Source organism: Phoca vitulina, unplaced genomic scaffold, assembly GCF_004348235.1.
Source record: "Phoca vitulina isolate PV1807 unplaced genomic scaffold, GSC_HSeal_1.0 scaffold71, whole genome shotgun sequence".
Classification (NCBI taxonomy): domain Eukaryota; kingdom Metazoa; phylum Chordata; class Mammalia; order Carnivora; family Phocidae; genus Phoca; species Phoca vitulina.
The window spans coordinates 13,443,515-13,467,849 of NW_022589774.1; the positions used below are offsets into that span (position 1 = coordinate 13,443,515).

Below are 24,335 nucleotides of genomic sequence, written 5' to 3' on the forward strand. Positions count from 1 at the left end.
GCTTTGGAAGAGAAAAGATCCAGCTTTGAGTCCACAGGACATTACTTTCTAGCTTTGTGATATGGAAAAATTAACTTCTTTGTGTTTCAATTATTTTATCTTTAAAATGTAGGTAATAATATATACCTCATAGAGGTGTGAAAATTAAATGATATACATAAAAACAGATTAATTCATGTGTAGTAAATGCAGATGAGATTTTTAATCTCCATAGTCGTTCAAGTATTTGATTATTCAATTTTTATGTACAAGTATCTGATACTTCTTTCACCTGCTAGCAGCTCAGATATCTGACTTTAAAATCTTACCTGAAAACTCTAAGAATTTACTGCAAAGCAATAATGAAAACAATGGGTTATATAAATAACGAATTCCAGTTTAGTAAGTGGCTATTTCCAGAAAATCCCTAACAACATAGACATTCATAAATATGTGTTGAGCTAGTGGCTTATGAAGAAGGACATCGGGGGAGCTGTTTTCTCAGCATTAGAGAAAGTCTTATGTTCAATTTTCCAACTTTTCTTATTAAATCTGACTCTGAACAACAGTGCAGTTCTGTGTTGTATGTTGAACAGTGTAATCTGTTACTAAGAATTTTCTTACTCTAACGTATCTGATTTGTATTGGGTTTAATGTTATTTTCAATAATGCAATGTTACAAGTAACCAAATCAACAGGCTCAAATGCCCCTAAATGAGTTTTGAATATAAACAGTCTTCTTCTTTCTAGAATATCAACCTTAATCATTTTTTTCCCTTAAAGCCCTTCTTAATCTTATTTTTCCAACTCCCTAGTATATTCCTGCTGCAATAAGAAAACTGATCTTTTGAGGGCGCCTGGGTGGCTCAGTTGGTTAAGTGACTGCCTTCGGCTCAGGTCATGATCCTGGAGTCCCGGGATCGAGTCCCACATCGGGCTCCCTGCTCGGCAGGGAGTCTGCTTCTCCCTCTGACCCTCTCATGCTCTCTCTGTCTCATTCTCTCTCTCAAATAAATAAATAAAATCTTTAAAAAAAAAAAAAAAGAAAACTGATCTTTTGGTCCCCAAATCACATGCTCTTTTCTGCTTATGACTGTCTTGGCCTGACTTTAGGCTCAGTACTTGGCACATGACAACAGAAAATGTTCACTGTTATTATTACATTGCCCATAAACTCAAGTCTTCTTTCAAGGCCTAATTCAGATTCCTCCTTCTCACTTCTTATCTGGCCTGCTTACAACTACTGTGACAGCTAATACTGTGTTGTGCTCCATTCACCTGCTTTATAACCCACTTCTGTTTCCTATCTTAGCTTTCTTTCCTCTCCAGACAAGTTTTTAAGAAATTAGGTATTTTACTTTATTTACAACTTAAACATTTATGTTTGAAAGCATTCTGTGCATCTAAACATACATAGGTTCAGAGCCATTTAAATTGCTCCATTGCACCAAATGCTGGAGTGTGTTTTCATGAATGAGGTCTCCAGTCTGAACCTAATTAGGATGCCTAGGCTCTTCCAGTTTGGGGCCACTCGGTATTAGAGAAGAACCCTGGATTAGGAAACTAGTTCTAGGTGTCCCACTCTTCACTTCCTACCTCCACTAAGACCTAACTTCTACAGATTTCCCTTTCTATATGTAACAGTTCTATAGTCTTTTTGGTCCTTCTGGTTCTAAAACAATAATTCCATGGATAGATGTATTTGTCACATTGGGCAGTGAACACCCAAGGATCAGGATCCAAGTGCTTGCAACAGAATGCATTCATGTCCTGTGTTCTGCATTTCTGAGATTGAGTACAGTGTTCCCCTTTAGCTAGCCTGTGCCCTGGGGTTTTTCTGGGTAATGACAGTGTCATCTGCTGAGAGCAAAGCTAGAAAACCTAACGGTCTACCACCCTCCTTCCTCTTTTATGCCTAACAGCGGATCAGTCACCAGAGTCTCCTTGTAAATGTGCCTTGATTCTATTTTTCTCCTCCTAAGCTCCGCTCTAGGGGTAGAAGAAAGGAGGAATTGTTGTCTCCCATTCGTGCCTCAGAAGAAAAGAAAACCATGACTATTAGAGATAAGATAGAACTGTCAAAAGTGGGGGGCCCGGGTGGCTCAGTCGATTGATCATCTGACTCTTGATCTCAGGGTCTTGAGTTCAAGCCCCACATTGGGCATGGAGCCCACTTAAAGAAAAAAAAAAAAGAACTGGCAAAAGTACTTGAGCTCTTCTCTGCACATGCACTCTGTGATTTGTACATTTATTCTCCAAATGAGACTTTGTCACAAATACAGAAAATAAAACCTGGTAACAGTATGACAATTTTGATTTCACTCCAGTCAGAACATCATCCCCACTCACTTCAGCTTCTGCTCTTCCACCCATGGGGATTTCTTTCTTCACTGTTTCTTATAAAGCTTTGAATTCCTTCATGATCTAATACCTTTGCTCCCTCTTTGCTCAGTCTTCTATTCTAATTTTCTTTTGCTAATAGTTATTATTGGGAAACAACATCAAACAAAAGACACCCTTACTCCCCAGCAATCTGACTGTTCTTCCACGTCAGCCTCTGTCCGTCCAGTAAATATTTCCATCCATCTGCTCCCTATTCTCTTGTCTGTCTCCCCCCACACCCTTATCCTCAACAGGCTCAGAATTTTCCTGGAAGATGTTAGATTGTACTCACCACATGCCTGATATTCTGGAGCAGTAGTTATTCAACGTTTTGGTCTCAGAAATGCATTATACTCAAAAAATATCAAGAACTTGTAAGAGATTTTATTTGTATGGGTTACATCTATGAATATCTACCGTATGAAAAACGAAAACTGAGAAAACTTATTAAAATACGTACTTTATTTTAAACAAGTCCTTGTCATGTTAATATAAATGACATTTTATGAAAATAACCATATTTTCAAGAACCAAAAAAAGTGAGAAGGGCAGCACTGTTTTACATTTTTACAAGTATCTTTGTTGTTTGACTTAACAGAAAGCAGCTGGACTCTCATATCTGCTTTTGAATTCAATCCCTTGCTATATTGCACATCCTATAATTTCTAGAAAACTCCATCATAGACTCATGAAGTAATGAGAATGAACAAAGGCAAATAACATCTTACTGTTTTCATGAAAATAGTTTTGACCTTGTGGACACCCAGACAGCTGTGTACATTTTGAGAACTGTGCCCGAGGGTAGAGAGAAACCACCAGCTCTCTTGAGCAATAATGGTCCAGGACCACAAAGAAAATGACAATCTCTCCCTCTCCAAACAAGCACTTGTATTTTAGTCACGTTGCAGACAGACTTTGCTTCTCTCCTGCAAAAACTCTTGGTTGACTCATGTTGCTTCCATTTCCAGAATGGCCTCCTTCCCTGCCCTCATCCCTCCCTGTTGAATAACTGTGCATCTTTAAAATTAAGCTCAGGTTTCTTTTTTATTTATGAAGCTTTCTCCACCACTTCAATTTCTCTGACTGGAATTGACCAGACTTTCTGGACCTCATGTACTCCTAGCCTGTAGCCCTTTATTTTAGGAAGGCATATTAGCATGAGCCTGGATATAGGACTTTGTGGTTTAACTCCTGACCGCTATTTACTGGTTGCATGACTCTGAACAAGTCTTCAAGGTCTTGCTTCCAGGTGCTTTGGTTCCTCACCTATAAAATAGATGCTTCATAGAAATTTTGTGAAGATTCAATGAGACAGTTTCTGTAAGGTACTAAGAACAGTTCCTACCAGGTGGTAAGAGCTCAACAAATGTCATCTATCTCTATTTTTATTGTTGTCATAATAATTATTTTTAACAAAGATTTTATTTATTTGAGAGAAAGTGAAAGAGAGAGAGAGCACGAGTAGAGCGGAGGGGTAGGGGGAGAGGGTGAAGCAGACTCCACGCTGAGCAGGGAGCCTGACCTAGGACTTGATCCTAGGTCTCCAGGATCATGACCTGAGCTGAAAGCAGACAGTTAACCAACTGAGCCACCCAGGCGCCCATATTGTCATAATTATTATTACATTTCTGCCTCACTTAAATAAACTCTATTCCCCGGATCTGCCTGTGATGCCTGAAAGAGAACACTCAGTCAGATTTATTTAACAGATTAAAGAATAGATTTTGTAGATCTTGTCTTTTTTAATAGTGTATATTTTGAAATGAGTCAGCATAAAGGAGCACTAAGAATTCTGGACCAAGAGGGCATGGGGCTTACTTAACTCCAGATTACCAGCAAATAGATCTTACACAAATAATATCAGCATTTTAGAACTTCCATCTACAAAATGAGCAAAGACATTTTTGCTCACTTTACAGGATTTTTGAGAGAATCAAAAAAAAAAAAAAAAAAGTGCACCCTGAGGCCAGCCAAAAACTGCAAAGGGTCAGGCAAATACAGAGTTATGGTTGTTGTTATTTCTAAATAGAGTTACTTGGTATTTGAGTAACATCTGCTTTCTAATAGACATTAATTCTTAATTTTCTTATATGAAACATTTTCTTTTTTAAAAAAATTAGGTATTATCAAAGTAGGAGTGAACTTACAATTCTTTATTACCAAATGTGGAACATATAACGTGAAAAGCGAAACTAAAAGGGAATATATTTTATGACTTTAGCAATGATCTCTGTGTTTCATCACTCCAGGTGCCCGTGGTGGCCATACTGGGCTCAGGTGGAGGGTTCCGAGCCATGGTCGGCTTCTCAGGTGTGATCAAGGCACTGTATGAAGCGGGAATTTTAGATTGTGCTACCTACATTGCTGGTCTTTCTGGCTCCACATGGTTAGTATACATCTTAAATCTTAGTTATATCATGCGAAATGTTTAGCATTTATCTACCTGAAACCTTAGAAAAGAAAGGATTTAGAAAATTGAAACTTAACTTCAAATTACTGAAATGTTCCAGCTTGATGCAATAATTTGTTTCTTAAAAATGTTTTTTAAGGCAAATTCATACCTAATGATGACTCATCATAAATTTACTCCCTTTAAGCCTATTTGTAACTTAAAATGTAGTTAAACATAAAATTTAAAAATAGATCAATTGAAATTCTATATAAATATCACAGAGGTGAAATAACATGCTCCACCCATAATTAATTTAATCTTCTATTATTTGCTGATTTGTAATCTTTCAGCAATCGTGCCTAAGTCTACATGATTCACTAGGTATTCATTTTCTTCTCTAGGGCAAATAGAATGAAATGCAAGATACCTTAGTATATGGAAGAAGAAAAACAACTTTTGAATGTAGAAACGGAATGTTTCACTGATTCACATCTAATTATGAAATTAATCCTTTATATGCATTTAAGCTCAGCTAAATTTGGATAGAGATGTAAAACATCTGTACATAAAATATTTGTACACTGTAGATTTGCCTTTTCACAAACATTTATGAAACATGTTCAAAGAATCTGCTATGTACTTTTTGGTTTGCCTAACCCACGGAAGCACACTGAAAATCAAATATTAGTTCTTCCTCAGGTGTCTCAACTATGAGTGTCACCTTATTACAAAATGTCTGACTTTGACTTACAAGTCTTTTTAATCATTCAGCCATAGTAAAGTTCATCTATCATAATACTATATTATGTATGTCTAGCATTTGAAGATTTCTGTACTTTCTCATCCTGTGAGATGGATCTGAGGTTTTTCATTTTTCAACTAAAGAAAATTTGACTCAGAAGCCAAGGGATTTGTCCAAGATCACTAGCAGAACCAGCATGTAAAGTCAGGCTTTTGATTCCCTAGTCTAGGATTCTTGGAACTAACCCATAACCTTCTCTTGGACAGCTATATGTTCTTACATAGAGATTCATGTATAAAGAATCTATAGTTTCTTAAATATTTTGAATCAGATTCTTTAACTAAGAAACAAAAACTTAGAACGATGGTTGCCACCTTCTTTGTGTGTACCCTCAAAACGATTTATCTCTTTTGAAAGAAGGGTGTAACCCACCATTGTTCTTTCCCTTGAAGTAAAGAGCAGGCACCTGCCTGTTTAATGAGTAATATGACAGAAAAACTTGGACCCTTAGATTAATTTGCCTCCTCAAGCATTTTGTTATTATTCTTCGAGTGGTTTTCTTTCTCTGAATTCACTATTTGTTAGATTCCTGTGGTCCATCACGGACTAATACATTGCAAGGAGCTTACTTACTTTCTTAAACTTATCTAATAAAGACAGCAGGTATGATTTGGGGTGCTGATTTGAGGGTATAATAGTGTGTGTTTAGGCTTAATTAGAGCTGCAGTCATTGCTTTAGTTATGGATTTAGGGCAACATCTTCTGTTCTCCTGTCAGGTTCTAAAAACAAGTCCTGCAAAATGTAATTAAGAGAATTTTAAATGTTACAGGCCAATCATTTAAATATCACAGGCCACACATTTATATGTACATAAACTTCTGCTCTATCCTTCATTGTCTAATTTCTCCAAGATTAGCCTTCTCTTATTCCATTTCCTTCAAGGCCACTCACTCCTAAAATCCTTACAATTGATTTTCACCCAGCAACCACCTAATTTCCAAATATAATGGTGTCTTTTGAAGTTCTTTTCCTCCTTGACTCTCTGGTGGAGTCTGGGAGGATGAGGTTGGGTGTTGGGACATTTCACACAGTAACTGTCCCTGTTTCAAATCCCTCCTCCTCTGCCTTTTGGTTTTTATTTCATCCTCTCTGACTGCTCTGTCCTCCATACTATCTTTACTATTTTCCCTGCTTTACTCCTTAATGTGAGCTTTCCTCCAGGACCTCCCTTTTGTTCTGTTATATCTACACACTGCACCCTTGGCAATTTCACCAACTTTTACCACTTCAGTTATTACCACCAATAATTTAGTTCATGGAACTCTAGAACATCCCAAAAGTTAATGGACCAAAAAAGGAAAGGCTGGACAATACAAAGTAGCCGTTGGAGAAGAGAATCAAGTAAAAGATGACCCAGACGTCAAGGGTGGAGAGTACTTCAAAAAGTAGTGGGTTTTTTAATAGAATGAAACATCTGTGAACAGCTTAGCTTAGAACTGGGTTTGGAAATCTTTAGTGGTTTTAGCAAGAATCAGTGAAGTAGATAAAAAGGACTTTTGACCATGAAATTGCAAATAAGAAGTGAATAGAAGATGAAAGGAAGAAAGATGGGTGGGTAAACCTACTAGGAGCTGTTTATTCTTTCAAGAAAAGGAATATAGGAATCAGGGAAGTGTCTTGGTTTTGTTTTGCTTTCAGAATTTAAGAAACTTGGACATCTATGTAGAAGTCTGAGGTAAAGGAAACAGTGTAGAAGGATAGATGGAAGATAAAGAAATAGATGGTTCATGGATAGAAAAAGATTCAGACCGAGACAGGACAGGACAAGATAAAAAACACAAGTGAAAGCTGCTCATCAGGGAGAGAAGAGATACTTCCTGAGACAGAAGAAAAGGTGGTCAGGATGATTCATGTTAATTTTCTCTTGAAAAGTATAGGTGAGAAGGTAAAGTTCAAAGGAAGGAATTCGGAAAGACTTGGATAAACAAATTACACTCTTCTGTTGTGTAAGTTTTTATATTCTGCTGACACATGACCATTACTTGACACAAATGAGGTAATACGGAAATATTTGGAGAAGCCCTGGACCTCCCAAAAAGTTTTCTGTGATCACAAAAGAGAATTTTATGTAGGACAAAGGCTTCCCTTGTAACTGCTACTACCTTTAGGGTGATTATTTCCGAAATTATTTTTGGATGATACTTGTTATTCATTGCATGTAAGTATTAGCCAACCAGTCAGCACAACTCTCTTCCCCAGTACAGCTTCATTTGTAGGCTCCTGAGGGGTTATGGGCTCTTGACGGCCATGTTTGTATGGCAATACCATCTAAAGAGAAACGAGAGCAGCTCTACATCTGTAACAGCAGGGCTCAGTTCATTAAACTGACTAAAATGGAATTCAAGAATGAGAACTTTCAGTTCGACAGTCTGAAGAATTCTTGCCGCGCTGAAAAATGAAACAATTTTAGGAGATGTTGCCACATAAGAGGTGATAGGCTAAAAGATCAAGATGTAAGTTAGAGAAAATATGTTGTTTGGGGCGGGGGGGGGGGCACTGTGCTTGTCGTGTTCACTAGTGGGTCTCTCCAACTTATCACATATTTAATGACTAAATGAAGATTTGCATAAGTAACTGCATTTTGAGGGGGAAATGAATCTAGAGATTTCTTTAGAGTTTTAGGCTATTCACTTTACAAATGTCAAGAGTCTTCTCAAGTCATTCCAAATTTTAGTTACTTTTGAGACTTGATTTTGACACTTATTTAGGCATAGAAATTCTATATGTTTACCCCTGAGGATGCTGATTTGGCAAGTCCTTGGAAGCCTGGCACTGATATTTTAAAACATTGGCTGTGTGATTTGGAAGAAGGGATTGTACTGAGAATTCCTTGTGGAATTTTTTTTTTTTTTAAGATTTTATTTATTTATTTCAGAGAGTGCATGCATGTGAGTGGGCACACGCATGGGCAGGTCGGGGGAGGGGAAGGGGAGGTGGAGAGGGACAAACAGACTCTGAGCATGGAGCCCACAAGGGCTCAATCTCATGACCCTGAGATCATGACCCGAGGCAAAATCAAGAGTGGGACAGTTGCTCAACCTCCTGAGCCACCCAGGCGCCCCTCCTTGTGGACTTTTGACTTGATTTAGCTGTTAACATTTCACACTTAGCCTAAAATGCATTCATATGAAGAGAATGATGTGTCCCATCATATAAATATGTTGAAAAATTAGAGGCAGATATTTTCAGATTTATAGAGAAATAAGTTGAGGATCCTTTCATTCATTACATAACTATTTATAGAGGCCCTGCTATGTCTAAGACACTTGGATAGACCCTGTATCTCTCAAACAATCTAAGCTGTATTTTTTATAGATATTTGGTGATTATACCAGGCTCGAGTTCAGAGTAAATCTTTTTGATTTATCTTTATCACAAGTTTTTGGGAAATATTACAAATCCAATTTATGTAATAAAGATCTTTTAAGAATTTTTATTGTTAAAAAAATTTTTTTTCAGAGCATGTGTTCCATTTTAGGTCTCTCATCAGTCTCCATTTGTTGACGTATAATTATTGTTAATTTGTCTCCAAAGAACTCTGAATCCAATAACAAATTATAATTTAATGTAAAGTGGAAGTAGTTTGATCTCTAAGAACTGAAATCTTATTTAAGAGATTAAGAAAAAAACAATAAAACCTATCAGGGGAGAGGACACATTTTAAAATTCTAGTTCTGGTATTAATTGGGGAACTGTGAACATTTATTTAAATTCATCAGTCCTCTCTTAGAAGTATTGGAAGCTATTGCGTCTCTTCAAGGTAACAGCTTATGCACAGTTAACCAGCCCAGGCCTAGAGCATGGCAGGGACCCATTAAAAGTTAGTTTTTTCCTCTCCCTAAAGGAAAGATAAGTCATTATAATAGGCATTTTGATTTGAATGTCAAGGAAACAGGAGATTAAACTATGTGCTATTTTATGTACTCTTTGGTTGGATGACATGGTGGATATTTATTGCTTTCATTATTTTGTTCTCTTGGTTCAGTAGTTCAAAAAACCATGCTTTCCACATTCCAGGCATTTGCTAGTCATTGAGGCTAGAGAAGATGAATAAGCAAAGTTTTCCCTGGAGGAGGTCATAATTCAGTAAGGGAGACAGATACGTAAAGTCATACTTCATGTTCAGTATGGAGAGCTGTAATACCAGAGATATTGGTGCACAGGAAGGAGGGTGGTAACTGAATGTTTATTGTCTAAATATCAAACACCAAGGTAGTATCTACTGATTTCCGGTTTCATTAGAAGTGGTCAAATGGCTGGTGGCCAAGAATCTCCACAAGAAGGCATTTACCTTAAAGACTTCTTTCTCTCCAGAATTTCACCATCAGATTTAGATGCGCAGAAATTCTGAGACCTACAATTGGCAAGACTTAGGATTCTGCCCAGTTTGCAATGAACAAAACAAACAAACCAAAAAACCCACATTTGTCAGGAAAATTAGGCATTCAGAATAGGTTAGTTAAGACAGTGCATTTCCTACCTGTAGATAATCATTATGGAAAGTCAAATTATCAGATTACTTGACTAGTATTACCTCCAGACAAGTCAGTTTATTTACATGACTCAAACATGTTGTGTTCATTGGTCTCTGATAGTCTAATAGGAATTACCCATTCCCAGAGGCTAGACAGTGCACCATAAGCCTGGTAGGGCATCCTCCTCTCTGGATTGGGCATGGGAAATCCACTGTTTCCCCTGAGACCTCTCTTTTACTTTGCTTCCATTGTAGACCAGCTCCTTTCTGATTGATACATTCTTTCCTTAAATGGATTAATATCTTCAGTCAGATAATTAAGTAAACCAACTATTTCTAACATTCTTTTTTTTTTTTTAAATTTTTTATGACAAAGAGTACCTGCCTTCTTTGGAGACTACCATGTAATGCCCTTTCTCTTCACTAATCATCTTTTGTTTTCTTTATAGGTACATGTCAACCCTATATTCTCACCCTGATTTTCCAGAGAAAGGGCCAGAAGAGATTAATGAAGAGCTAATGAAAAATGTTAGTCACAGCCCCCTTTTACTTCTCACACCACAGAAAGTTAAAAGATACGTCGAGTCTCTATGGAAGAAGAAGAGCTCTGGACAACCTGTCACCTTTACCGATATCTTTGGGATGTTAATAGGAGAAACACTAATTCACAATGTAAGCTATGACTCAACCTACAGTCCTTTTAATACAAGTAGACCATGTATATCATAATGTTTTAATAAAACAAAATGATATATTTTGTAAAAGTCCCTTGACTCAGCGGATCCTATCAACAATGTTTACTGAGCACATACTCCCTGCCAGATATAACACTACATTTCCAGCTAATGCTTACTCATTCTGTGTAACAGTTTTGATGTATAGCGAAGTACTTTGTATTCTTTTTCTTTGGAAAAATACACATTTTAAACCTTAGCCCTCCACCCCCCACCCCAATGGCTGTCTTTTTAAATCAGGAGATGAATACAAGTAATATTTTAATGGCAGAGGAAAAATAGAGGTTGCCTAAAAGAGAGTCAGAAAAGGGAATCACATGGAAAAAGGCCATCTGACACATGACTACAGTGTGACTTTTCATCGGAAGATAAAGCAGGGGAGATAGAGTCTGTGCCAGGAGATCCAGGGTCCAAATTCTTTCTTCATAGTTTCATAGCTGACAAGTTGTTCTTCAGCTCAAATGTAGATGTAGCCTTTAAGGTTGTGGTTGTTTTTAGAATGAAGATAATTACCTCCCTAGAGCTTACTCTTGTTGTTTATTAGGACTCAGAGATTTCTAGAAAAAGTAAGACTTATTTTTATTATAAACATTTTAAATGTCTTGATAGGAAGTCCTATTTTAAATAGCTTTCTATCTGTGTTTGTTTCTATATTTAAAACCATGTCTTTATTTCTTTTGTGGACAGAGAATGAATATTACCTTGAGTAGTTTGAAGGAAAAAGTCAATTCTGGTCAATGCCCTTTACCTCTCTTCACCTGTCTGCATGTCAAACCCGATGTTTCAGAGCTAATGTTTGCAGGTATGTAATTTCCTCTTTCAAAACATTTCCTTGAACCCTTGAGCTGCAGCTTCTCATGATTTTCATTAGCGGAAGATCATAAGCAATTTTAGTTGTCTGTTTCCATATATTTTCTGTAACATGAACACATTCAAAGATACAAGAAAATATTAAGCTAGGTGATTTTCTGGTTGTGGAGAATATTCCATGAAGTTAATTACTAATATATCTTCATTTAAATTAGTGAAATAGGAAATATAAAAAAGTCATGACTGTAATCTCCTCAATTTTAGTTACTCACTTCTCAAGGGCTTTTAACAAAATAGTGTGCCTAGTGCTTCCAGACAATGCATATTCTTTTGCTTACTGCTTATATTTTCATTAAATTGGATAACATGATATGTTTATCATTCAAAGCACTGTTGTAATTTTTATAGTGCAGTACTTAAAAAGTACTAGTCTGTACTTGTGGCATCTGGTGAACAAAATGCCTCATTTTGTTAAATCTCAAATGTAAATATTTGTTTCTTCTGTAGCTTTGCTTCTCGTTGGATGCTCTCAGAGCATGTGATCTCATGCTTCCGGGGGCCTTTGGCAGTCCTAATCTGCAGGGTGGAAATATTTCTCACTATAGCTGGTAGGGCTCATTGTAATTTTAGGAAAAGGACCTCAGGGAAATCAGTCACACCATGAGCTTAAAAAAAAAAAAAAAAAAATCACTGCGAATGGCATGTAATTAACAGATTTATATCCAGAATCCTTTTGCAATTTTACAAAGTCTCACTTTTTTTCAACTGACCACTCTCAGGCAAGAAGAATTTTGAATTATTTGTAAAAAGCAGTGCACCTGGAATTCGTCCATTCAGATGTTTACCAGTTAGATTGGCTAAAATGTTCATCATGCTTGTGGTTCAGAAATCACTTATCATATTTATTATTTTATTGAACTTTTGCTACAACTCAGGAAGTGAGGTATTTTTATCTCTGTTTCATAGAAGAATAAAAAACAAAACCTCAGAAAGATTAAATGATTTGCACATTGCCACACAGAAAGTAAGTAGCAGAGCTGAGATTTATTCTGGAAAATCCTTTGTTTTATAAAAATATTGGCTTCTCTGGTTACTGACTGTGTAGAATGTAGTAAGCCAGGTGCTAAGCATGAACTCCCCTCCCCACCACAGTATATTGCCCCCATTCTATCAGGCCTTATAATCTGGGAAATTTACAATAATTATCAAAGAAGTTAAGGCACAAGAAAGAAGTTACTATGCATTGTTCCTTGACCAAGTTACATGACGTCTTTTAGTCTGCTTCCACATCTGTTAAATAAGGATGAGCCTATCATATGTTTCTCTAAAAAAATGATATAAAGTATGCAAAGTACATAAAACAGTGGCACACCCAACTTAAATTTAAGTAAATCTTAAAAATTTAGTGCTCTATGAAAGCTGTATGAGAAATCAGAGGTCTGGATCTTAACTATAAATAGGTTTTATATTTGAAAGGCAAATTTAATTATTGAATGGGGGTAATGCATAAATTCGGAGTCTGGGGTAACCATGGCATGCCCAGAAGTAATAAGGTGCAAGATCTTGATTGTAATGAAGTTCATAAAGAGAACTGAAGTTTATTCATATAAGAAAAGTAAGTGCCGGGCACCTGGGTGGCTCAGTTGGTTAAGCGACTGCCTTCGGCTCAGGTCATGATCCTGGAGTCCCGGGATCGAGTCCCACATCAGGCTCCCTGCTCAGCAGGGAGTCTGCTTCTCCCTCTGACCCTCCTCCCTCTCATGCTCTCTGTCTCTCATTCTCTCTCTCGCAAATAAATAAAATCTTAAAAAAAATAATAAAAAAAAAAAAAAGAAAAGAAAAGTAAGTGCCATGCTGAAATCGGTTTTGTTTTGTTTTTGCATTCCTATAGCTATTGTTTTGTGAGGTCTTGGAATGTTTGCAGATAGGTTGATAAATCCTACTAGTATGCTGGTCAAGTCTGTGCATAGCCAAATAAGCCATTTTACCCCAAAAGCACTATGATATAGTCAAACAAGCACTAGACTAATTTGGAAGCCTTGTCTTATTTCTAGGCTGAAATACCTTAGGTGGGTCATTTATCTCTCTGATTCTTATTTTCCTCATTATTAAAAAAAAGGATATTAATAAACATCAGGTTTATCTTACAGAGCTATTAAGACAATCACACGAGGTAGGCAGAAGATGGAACATCATAAAGAGACATAAAATATAGCGTCATTACTATTGTTATGATTGTTATGACATTTTCATAGTCACCTTTTTTTATTCTGAACTTTGAGGCAGTAGCCACTCTCAGTGGAAAATCTGACCACAATCATTAAAGAACAAGTGAATGTTTTGGATTCATCTAGAGTGGGAAAGCCTGTTTTATGTACCTTTTGACCTTGATGTGTCTGATTTGGGCCATCTGCCTGACTGCGATATTGTTACTGAGATGAGAGATACACCATTAACCTTCATTGTTAAGCTTTTACAATAAGGAGGTTCAAAGCTATTTCTTCCAACAGAGTTGGACAAAGCCATCAAGCATTAGTTATGTGGATCTTGTACCCAGATAAGAGATTCAAAGGTGTTATGTTATGAAGCTTCAAGTAGCTTGGGTTATGGGGTGCGGGGGGGGGGGGTAGGGGAGAGAGATGTCTGTATTACTTTAAAGTTTGCTTAGATTAAAAATGGATATTCAGGGGGAAAAAATTTGAAATATTATCTGAATAATATTTTTAAAAGTCAAAGAACCAAATTATCTTAGCTTACAGAAGTTTTTATCAACTTTATTTCCACAATATCAGAGAATGTTTTTCTTCCCTTTAGAATAATTTTAAACATTTTCCTCTTTTGAAGATTTTAAACAAATAAACACTAGTTGTTTAAACTGTTAAATATTTTTTGATTCCTTCACTTCACTACAGTGCTTTCATTTTTACATTTCCATTGGTAATAAATTGCATTTATTGAGCACAACTTACGAACTCAACATCATGTGTTAAATTCTTTGACAGATACTGTAAGAGTAAAGACGTAGTATTATTCCTCAGGAAAGTTACAATCCCATTAACAAGACGAAAATAAAACATGGAAAATGAATGAGCCGTACACATAGAATCTTACGATCTCTTAAAGTGTGTAGAACTGACCTAAGAGTAAGATATCATAGAGCTTTAGTGCAATCATAAGAAAGACTTCATGTGGGTGACGGAACTCAGTTTTCAGTTGAACATGAAAAGGTCTATCAAGGGAGGTGAATGGTCCTCTTTGTGTGAAATAGCATGAGAAAATGCTCAGAAGGGAAGCCAAAGGTAGGTCTTGGAGAGCAGTAAAAAGAAACTAGCCTTAGTATGAATTGGTGAAGGTAGGTGGTACATTTGGGAAAACTATTAGTGCCAAGTTATAGAAAGATTTGAATTCCAGACAGAAATCTTTTTATTCAACGATGATGATAATGGGAAATTGGGGGCAGGGCGATAAAATTGTTTAAGTAGTGTTTCTGGAAAAAAAAAAGTATTTTGATGATTCATATGGGTAGATTAGCAAGGAAAGAAATGGGAAGCAGCACTATCACTGTGCGTTTGTAATAAGGGCCTGGAATCAGGGAGATCCTGATAGGAAGAGATGAAGATGGATGTAAAAAGCCCAAAGGTTACCAGTGAGAGGTGGTAATGAATGGGTTTGATTGTGAGTGAGTAAAAGTTTCAGCTTAAAAAACTTCCTTTTTGGGGCTATAATAGCGTGGTTTACGGAAACAGGTAAGCTAGACTGGGAGGAAGGATGATGAGTTCCTTTCCAAGTAAGCATAGTGCAATGCGATGACAGTGTGTCTAAGTATAAATGCGCAGCAGGAAGTTGGAAACAAGTAGATGGAGGTACAAGAGAGACGTTCAAGTTTGAAATGTGCGAGTCAACAGCAAAAAGAATAATAGTCACATACTACTATAGTGGGTCCTTCAGTAAGGGCTAGAGAGCAAGCTTACCTTGAGAATGTCTGTAATTACTGTGTGCGCACACCACAGCATTAATAAAGAAGACATTACTCGAGAAATTATTGTGTTTCAGTACCCAAGATAAGGAGATGAAATTCAGAGATGGGAAATTACTTGTAGTGATACCGAATTTTCCTAGCAACCTCCGGTTCATTGCTAGTCATGTCTCACTTAACTCCATGTACATCATTGTAAAGCACACCACTTTCTGATGAAAGGTATATGTGCCACTTGGCTTTGATTTGAAATGAATTATAATGTGTTCTCATCCCAACTGTGATTTCATAACTTCCTTGACAAAAGTAGAATGTAATGATCTGCCACAGAGTAAACAATAAATATACGTCCACAATCCCTTTTCTAAAACTTTGGGGATAGATGTTTTGGAATTCAGGATATTTTAGATTTTAAAGTTAAAAAAAATACTTACATTGTATATTACATAATACCGCCCTGAGATCTCATAGTCAAATAGAGTGATTTCTCTAATAGGATATGTCAATATTCATATTTAGTGAGATAGATAAAAAAATCAGCCTTGCATCATTTCAAGACTTTTTCTCTGCTGAATGAATTCAGGCCAGATTTTACCACCAAATGAATAGCAGAAAAATTTGTGGATTTTTGAGTTACTTGGATTTTGGATTGTTTGGATAGGCATGTAATGATTTCAGAAGGGGGGGATAAAGGAGAGCAGAGGCTTTTGGGTTAGGCAAGGGTGGATGGTTGTGGGACTTCACAGAGGGTGGCCAATGAAATTGGACCTTGAACTAAAGGTTAAGAAGGAGCAAGCCTTGTAATTGCATAAGGTAATAGCAAGCATAAAGGCAATGAGATGCCATCGAGCTTTGTCTCTGAGGAACAGTAGGAAGATTTGTGTGGCTGAAGTGGAAAGAGCAAGACCAACATAATGGGAGATTGGTTAGGACATGAGGTCAGGGAGCACCAACAAGACCATAATGAAGCCTTGTTGACCACATTTTTGTGTTTAGTGTAATGGGAAGCCATTGGAAAGCTTTCAACTGGCATTAGTGTGCTGTGATTTCTACTTTTAAAAATTCACTCTTGCTACAAGTATCAAAAAGATAGCAGGAGAATAGAGAAGAGATGTTTTAGAAGACTATTGTGGAGATCCAGGGAAGACAGTATGGCAGCTTGTACCAGTAGGGTACAAATGGATGGTGGTCCACAGTGGACAAATGGATAAGCAGCCTGTTTGTAACCATATCTGGTAAGAGAGCCTACGGAACTTGAGTTTTTGTATATAAGATATAAAGGGAAAAGAACTGTCAAGGATAAAATATGAATAGTGGCATGAATATCTGAAAAGTAGTACCATTTACCAGGAAGGGGAGGACTGAGAGTAGCAAGTGAGGGAAGTAGAAATTAGAAACCAGGAATTCTTTTTGGATGCATAATTAGACACAGTGATAGCCATGGATATACATGAAATCTAATAGTGGCTACCATTTACAGAGTGATGAAAATGTGCTATGCCCTCTTCTAAGTTCTTTACATTTCTTTCTTTTTTTTTTTAAGATTTTATTTATTTATTTGACAGAGAGAGAGGCACAGCGAGAGAGGGAACACAAGCAGGGGGAGTGGGAGAGGGAGAAGCAGGCTTCCCGAGGAGCAGAGAGCCCAATGCGGGGCTCAATCCCAGGACCCCGGGATCATGACCTGAGCCGAAGGCAGACGCTTAATGACTGAGCCACCCAGGTGCCCCAGTTCTTTACATTTCTATACACGTTAGATTTTCACAACAATTTTACGATCTCCTTATTTTATCCACATTCTATAGATTAGGGAACTAAAACACAAAGAACACAAGTAATCTACCGAAGCTGGCATAGTTGGTAAGCAGCAAAACGGATTTGAACCACGGGCTCTGGCTCCATAGTCTCTGCTCCTCGAAAGTATGCTTTTTTGACCGTAGTACCATGTGTTTAAGACACTCAGCATAAAAACTTTGTATTATAATCTTGAGTCAGAAGAATGATTAATAAGCAAAATTAAAGAAAGATGAAGGAAAGGCAAATGTTAGAAAATACCTTCTTCCATTTCATAGTCTGCTGGCGTTATCAGAGTTTAATTTCTTCTATCTCCTTCGTAGATTTTACATCTGAGTTAGCAGTTTTCTGTTTTCCATTCTTTAGAATTAAGGTGGACTTCATAAAAGATGTCTGAGCTTTTAAATGCAAAAGATATTCAGTTTGTACAAATTAGGAGGGATCCTTTTGTGTTTTCATCTCAATAAGCTCTTTTCCCCCAACTTCTATATGGTGCTATAAACATAATAGGCATTTGGTTAATTTTTAAAAATATTTTAAATAAATGAAAATAATCAAGACATTGTTGGAGCGATCTTCAACTGTGCACATTTCTGTAGTATTTTCCTATTAACAGATTACACTCTTTTTAAATGCTTTCAGATTGGGTTGAATTTAGCCCGTATGAGATTGGCATGGCTAAATATGGTACTTTCATGGCTCCTGACTTATTTGGAAGCAAATTTTTTATGGGAACAGTTGTGAAGAAATATGAAGAAAATCCCTTGCATTTCTTAATGGGTAAGTGATCAAAATCTACCATTTGTTTGCTTGACTGTTTTAAATCTTGGAGCATTCTAAGTTATTCTCCATCTTTGCTTTATTTCAGGTGTCTGGGGCAGTGCCTTTTCTATACTGTTTAACAGAGTCTTGGGAGTTTCTGGTTCACAGAATAAAGGTTCCACAATGGAGGAAGAATTAGGTATTGTTAAAACATGTTTCTGCTGATCATATTGTGCTAAATTGATAAATTTTAACACGCATATATGGAAAATTAAATCACCATTAAGATTGTAATTGTTCTAAAGTTACCAATAACTTGATTAAATCAACTTAAGTATTTCCTAAGAATCATCTGTATATTACTTCTTAAGTATTATTCTGACACTGAGGTTTTGAAATTCGTAAGAACTATTGATTCCTAAGAATAATCTTTAACCGGAGCATCTTCATTCCTCTTTGTCATCATATATCTAAACATACTACTTGCATTAGAGAATATTCCTTTTATCAAAGAGCAAATATTCCTTTTATCAAATCGCTTTTAAAAGATTAGATGCATCAGCAGTTGAACACAGTATGATACCTAAATTCATGCTTGCCAGCTCATTTACCTCTTAAATACTAACTCACTAGAATTCTGTTAGCTTCGTATAGCTGAGTCATACCAAAAAGGAGGAAAAAATATTTCAAATTACATCTAGTAAATTAACACGAATGATTTTCTTTAAATATAACTCATTGGCCCATAATAAATTAAAAAATAATATTTACAAAACTTGAAAAAGTAGACAGACTCAACTGAGGACCAGTGGTTTTCATTCGTTATAAGATTAATGACAGGAACATCAGTTTTCGTTGATGAGTAAATTTGACTCAAAACAAACAAAATGAAACATCCATTCAGTGTCTCCCAGATGCCTTTCTAGCTGTTCCTTATGGCTATTTTGACTGGCTGTGGGAAGGAGCCTTGAATGCTAAATCTGAATCATGGGGCCAGACCAGCAGGGGCTGGGAGGAGGGTCCTGTAGATTACCAGCGCACTAACTACCTACTACCTCTTCTCTGTCCCTGAAATATCACACAGCTATGTGAGGATAGAGTTCACAGATAACGTAAATGACTTTTTCAACAGTCCATTCATTTTCAAGAATACTTGCATGTAAAAAACTTAATGTAGGATTTTTTATTTATTTTTTTTTTGACAAGCTGCCCTTACTTTTTCCAGGCAGTGACAGTTGATTTAATTAAGCTTTATATGCAAAAAAAAGAACACAATTGTAACATTAATACACTACAAATTGGCTTCTAAGTAGTGTTATCATCCCTCCTGCAAAATTGATTTTAGCTGCTTGATATTGATATTAAGTGCACAGCAATTTTCCACAGTCCTTAATATTTTCTTTAGTAGTATCATTTGTATTTTGGGGTAGTTGTTCATACGTAATGGAGAAGTGATCTTATGATTGCACTAGCACCAACAATTTTAAAATAAAAACAGTAAAGAAAGCGCTTTGTGCTTGAACTTGCTCCTGTCCTCTGAGCAGCACTGTTAACAAGAGGCCAAGGTATGTGGAACCTTTGAGCCTGCTTCAGCCTTAACTACAGAGCCCCATTCTCTCAAGAGTAACTGGGAGGCCAGGTGTCTCTTGCTCAAATGCTCTGACTTGACTTTTTTTTAAGATTTTATTTACTTATTTGAGAGAGAGAGAATGAGAGAGAGCACATGAGAGGGGGAAGGGTCAGAGGGAGAAGCAGACTCCCTGCCGAGCAGGGAGCCCGATGCGGGACTCGATCCCGGGACTCCAGGATCATGACCTGAGCCGAAGGCAGTCGCTTAAACAACTGAGCCACCCAGGTGCCCATGACTTGACTTTTTTTAATGAACATTATACCCCACATGGATAAGTAGCCTGTTGGTGACTCTAATTTTATGGAAATAACTCTTCTCAAAATTTTGTGAAGATTTCAGAAGAAAAGAGAAAAAGAACAGATGCAGCACATGTTATGAGGCTTGCTTCTCTTGCTCCTTCTCTGTTGAATAATCTAGATAAATCTAGATATTTTTTCCTCCTATGGCAGGAAGAGAATAGGGCTGAAATAACAGATCTGGGTGAGCACAATGGCTGAAGGCCAAGGAAAAGGAGAGTGTTTATACTAAATAGTCTTCAGAATAGTCTTTGTTGTGAGATGTTTCCTTTGGAGCCAGTGGTTTGGCAGCCTATTTACTTGTCCTGTGTGTCAGACTGAGGGGGAATATTGTGTACTCGAGATCCACTTGCCAGCAGGATGCGTGTTACCTCAGATTAGGTAAGGGTTTCCAGAAATGAGACCAGAGAGGTGACTGAGGGGAATCTGAAGACACCTGGTAACTCTTTCATCCATCAGGTGACCGAAGTCTACCTCTTAAAGGGGTGCTCAGAGGTGGTTTCTGTGTTTTCTTCCTCCCCTCTGAAGAAAGACATTATGGTAAATTGGACCATAACCTGATAACTCTAAATGAAATTCTTTACAGTCTCAAGGAATTTTGAATGTGAGCAATCTGTGCTTTTGGACAGATGGAGCTATATGTTCTACTATAATGATGGAAAAAAGATACACTCAAATATTTAGCTTTTCATCTCTTGAAAATATCTTTACAAAAAAGACGATGTTTTAGTGAATCTTTTTTTTGTGAACCATTTTCTTAAATGAGAGTATCAAATAAGACAAAAAAAGAAAAAAAGTGCTTACAGGAAGAAAATTTAGTTCTGCTAAAATACATATACGACTAGAGACACACCTAATGTACAGGACACCTAGAGCGGATCATTTCTTAATACCACCCCTCTTCTATACAACCAAACTACTTTCTGTAATAGTCATGAAATGAAATAAATAATATTAGCTCATGAACATTATCTTTTATGGAATTTCATATGTGTAATCATGCCAGTAAAATTAAATAAAATCTAAAAAATAAAGTCAGCTTACTATCTCAAGCATTTAAAACCCTTCCATTATATACCCTCAATCATTCATGTATATGACATTTATGTAGGTATAGTAAACATATGCAGAGTAATATGGGGAAACTAAATGTTATACATAGATTTCTCCAAGTTTAAAGCCCCCCCAAATGATTCTATCACTGAAAATTATAAATTTAGAGTCGTATTTTTTAAAATAAAATAATTCTACTGACTGATAGAAGAAAAAAGTCACTATACAGAAAGTGGTTTTATGTAAGTGTCCAAAGAAAGTTTGATTTTTCTACAAATACTGATGATAAGAATGGTCTGTGTACTCCATAGTTTAGTAAACTTTTACTTGAAAAAAAAAAAAAAGCTAGTTATTATGTGGATTTTACTCCTGTCTTTGTTTTAAGTGTTAAGGATTTATGGTTTCCGTTTTAGTTTTTATAACTGCCCTCTTAATATGTTCTGAGGAAGCACAAATTCTTCACACCAAAAGGCACATTTCAACAACCAATTTTCAGTATTATTGAAAATCAAAAGATACCTTATATTAGTAGCTTTTATTCATTTTGAAGGAATTGTTCTGTTCTGTGTCCCCCTGTGGATTTTGGTTTTACCCTGCATTTACCCTCATAAACACCACTTAACATACTTAAGTGAAGAAAAATATACCTTTTTGGTATAACAAGGAGCTTCCTATAACCAGGTTCTTCTTTCTGTCAGGATTAAGACAAACAAATAAACATTCTTTCCTTTAAATCACGAATGAGTAGTTTTAAACTAATTTTTCCTGTTCTAGGAAATTTTGTTGTCCAATGAGAAATTTGAAAATACTAGTAAAACTAATAAATTTAGGTACTAAATTGATCTAAATTTACACTAGTAAACTTGGTAGATCTCACTTGGTGGTGTTCCTGAGATTACTTCCTTACAGTAAATTTAATTGTGAGTCTTGACACCTGAGATCCTTCAACTGTTGGTTTTTTCCCCTGCAGCGAATATAACAGCAGAGCATATTGTGAGTAATGACAGCTCAGATAGCGATGATGAATCACAAGAACCCAAAGGTAAGAGAATCTTCTCTGGCAGAAGTCCATTCGGAAAGGAACTACATGATGTGTCTGATTCTCTCACTCAAGATGCTAATGGTAGTTTCTGCTTAAGCCACTGAGTGATAGAGAATTGTCGCTTTTGGTTCACAGAGAGAATGGATGCTGTGTGTATAATAAAATATGCCAACATAAATATCCCTTATGCTTTTCTCTTTAATACCTCAAAATATTATCTATTGAACAAATGGGGAATAAACTGGGATGGTAGAAATACCGAATTCTAAGTCCGATTAGAGCACCAGGCTTCTTGGCATGAAAATTGTGATATGGGAACGTTTTCCCGTGGCTTTAAAAATTAAAATTTCATCTGTAAAAATTTTATTATTAATAAAGTATCATGTGAACAATTTTTCTCAGCCCATTCCTGAGCCTTATCCCATTGTCAACAACCCATCTCTTGGGGAAGGATTATCAAGAAATTTTTTTCGTAGACGTTATTTTTAAGTGTAAATGAGTTCTTTCACATGTTGACAAGGCAGTTTTCAGCTTGGTGTGGGTCACAGGATCAGGGAGGAAGTCGGGGCAGGGATAAGGGGAGGATCAGGGATATTTGTTGCAAATGTTACATGGTAAAATGGAGTGATTTTACAACAACTGGGTAAACATCCTATGACCCTGTGAATGTGCTCACCTAGATTTTAGAAGATGTTAAATGCTTTCTTGCTCTAAATTCATGAATTCCTCCTGCCACGGTATAGACATTGGAAGAGTCTGTTTTATCCTTGCTGAAACAACATTAAAATTAAAATGAGTTTGTATAAACTAGAGGAAAGGTACCTTCTCTGGGAAATGCAGGTCCACAAGCCCACAACTCAGCTAGCCTGTAGTTTCTTATAAAATTGAAAAAATGAACCCTGCCCTGGGCAGACAGAACTCTTGACCAGGCACAGGGTTTGGCCCCTGCTCCCAGTCTCCTCTTCAGTCCTATTTGCCCACTCTCCTGCTGCTTCATGCAGCCAGAGATTGGCCTAATTCCATATTTTAGGCAGGAACCCTGCCCTGGAAAGCACTCAGTCCTCATTCTGGCTCCTTCATAATTTTAACTTTAATTTTTTTAGTTGTTTAGGTCTTACTTATTTATTTATTTACTTACTTACTTGACAGAGAGAGACACAGCGAGAGAGGGAACACAAGCAGGGGGAATAGGAGAGGGAGAAGCAGGCTTCCCGCAGAGCAGGGAGCCCGATGCGGGGCTCGATCCCAGGACCCCGGGATCATGACCTGAGCCGAAGGCAGACACTTAACGACTGAGCCACCCAGGCGCCCCTAGGTCTTTTTTTTTTTTTTTGAATTTTGAATTTCCTTTTAATGAAGGGTGCTAGCCAGTACAAAGGGGATAGACAATATATGCCTAACATTTCTAGAATTAATGTGTATCGATAAAGGGACTGTTAGGTAGGTGTCATAATGGCTTGTTAATTATCAAGGAAATTGCTGTAGATGGTCGGTACATTTGATCACCTCCGGTTATCTTAAGGTGGAGAAGTTCAAAGGCCCTTTGAACATGCCTACTTTGGCTTTAGTACCAACCTAGATTGGAAAATGAGTTTCAGGATGTTCTTAGGGATTTCTTATTAGTTCTTAATATTCATTTTTTTTCCCTTTTAAATAAAACTCTTTATTTAGAGTAGCTTTAGATTCACAACAAAATTGAGCAAAAAGAACAGAGAGTTCCCATATATTTCCTGCACCCACACACACACAGAGCCTCCCCCACTATCAACATCTTATATCAAAGTGGTACATTTGTTACAATCCATGGAACTACATTGACACATCCTTATCACCCAAAGTCCAAACTTTAGGGTTTACTCTTGGTATCATATATTCTATAGGTTTTCACAAAAGTAGGATGACATGTATCTACTATCATAGCCTCATATGGAGTATTTTCACTGCCCCAAAGCGTCCCTCTGTGTTGTTTATTTATTCCTCTATCCCCCCCACCCCAGTATCAGGCAACCACTGATCTTTTTACTGTCTCCACAGTTTTGCCTTTTCCAGAACTCAGATTTTGGAATCACACAATACATAGCCTTTTCACATTGGCTTCTTTCACTTAGTAATATGTATTTGAGTTTCCTCCATGTCTTTTCATGGCCTGATAGCTCCTTTTTTTTTTTTTTTTAAGCACCAAATAACATTCCATGATCTGAATGTACC

General features: G+C 36.8%; 1 protein-coding gene across 3 annotated transcripts in view; it reads left to right on the top strand.

The window, feature by feature from the left end:
• The window catches only part of PLA2G4A (phospholipase A2 group IVA), a 152,127-nt gene that overhangs the window by 93,349 nt on the left and 34,443 nt on the right, over nt 1–24,335 (top strand). For all 3 annotated transcript variants that reach the window (XM_032393091.1, XM_032393092.1, XM_032393093.1), the window contains 6 exons: nt 4,611–4,747; nt 10,480–10,702; nt 11,452–11,566; nt 17,987–18,124; nt 18,213–18,305; nt 22,056–22,127. In XM_032393091.1, the coding sequence (XP_032248982.1) occupies nt 4,611–4,747; nt 10,480–10,702; nt 11,452–11,566; nt 17,987–18,124; nt 18,213–18,305; nt 22,056–22,127 (778 nt within the window). The remainder of the gene's footprint in view (nt 1–4,610; nt 4,748–10,479; nt 10,703–11,451; nt 11,567–17,986; nt 18,125–18,212; nt 18,306–22,055; nt 22,128–24,335) is intronic.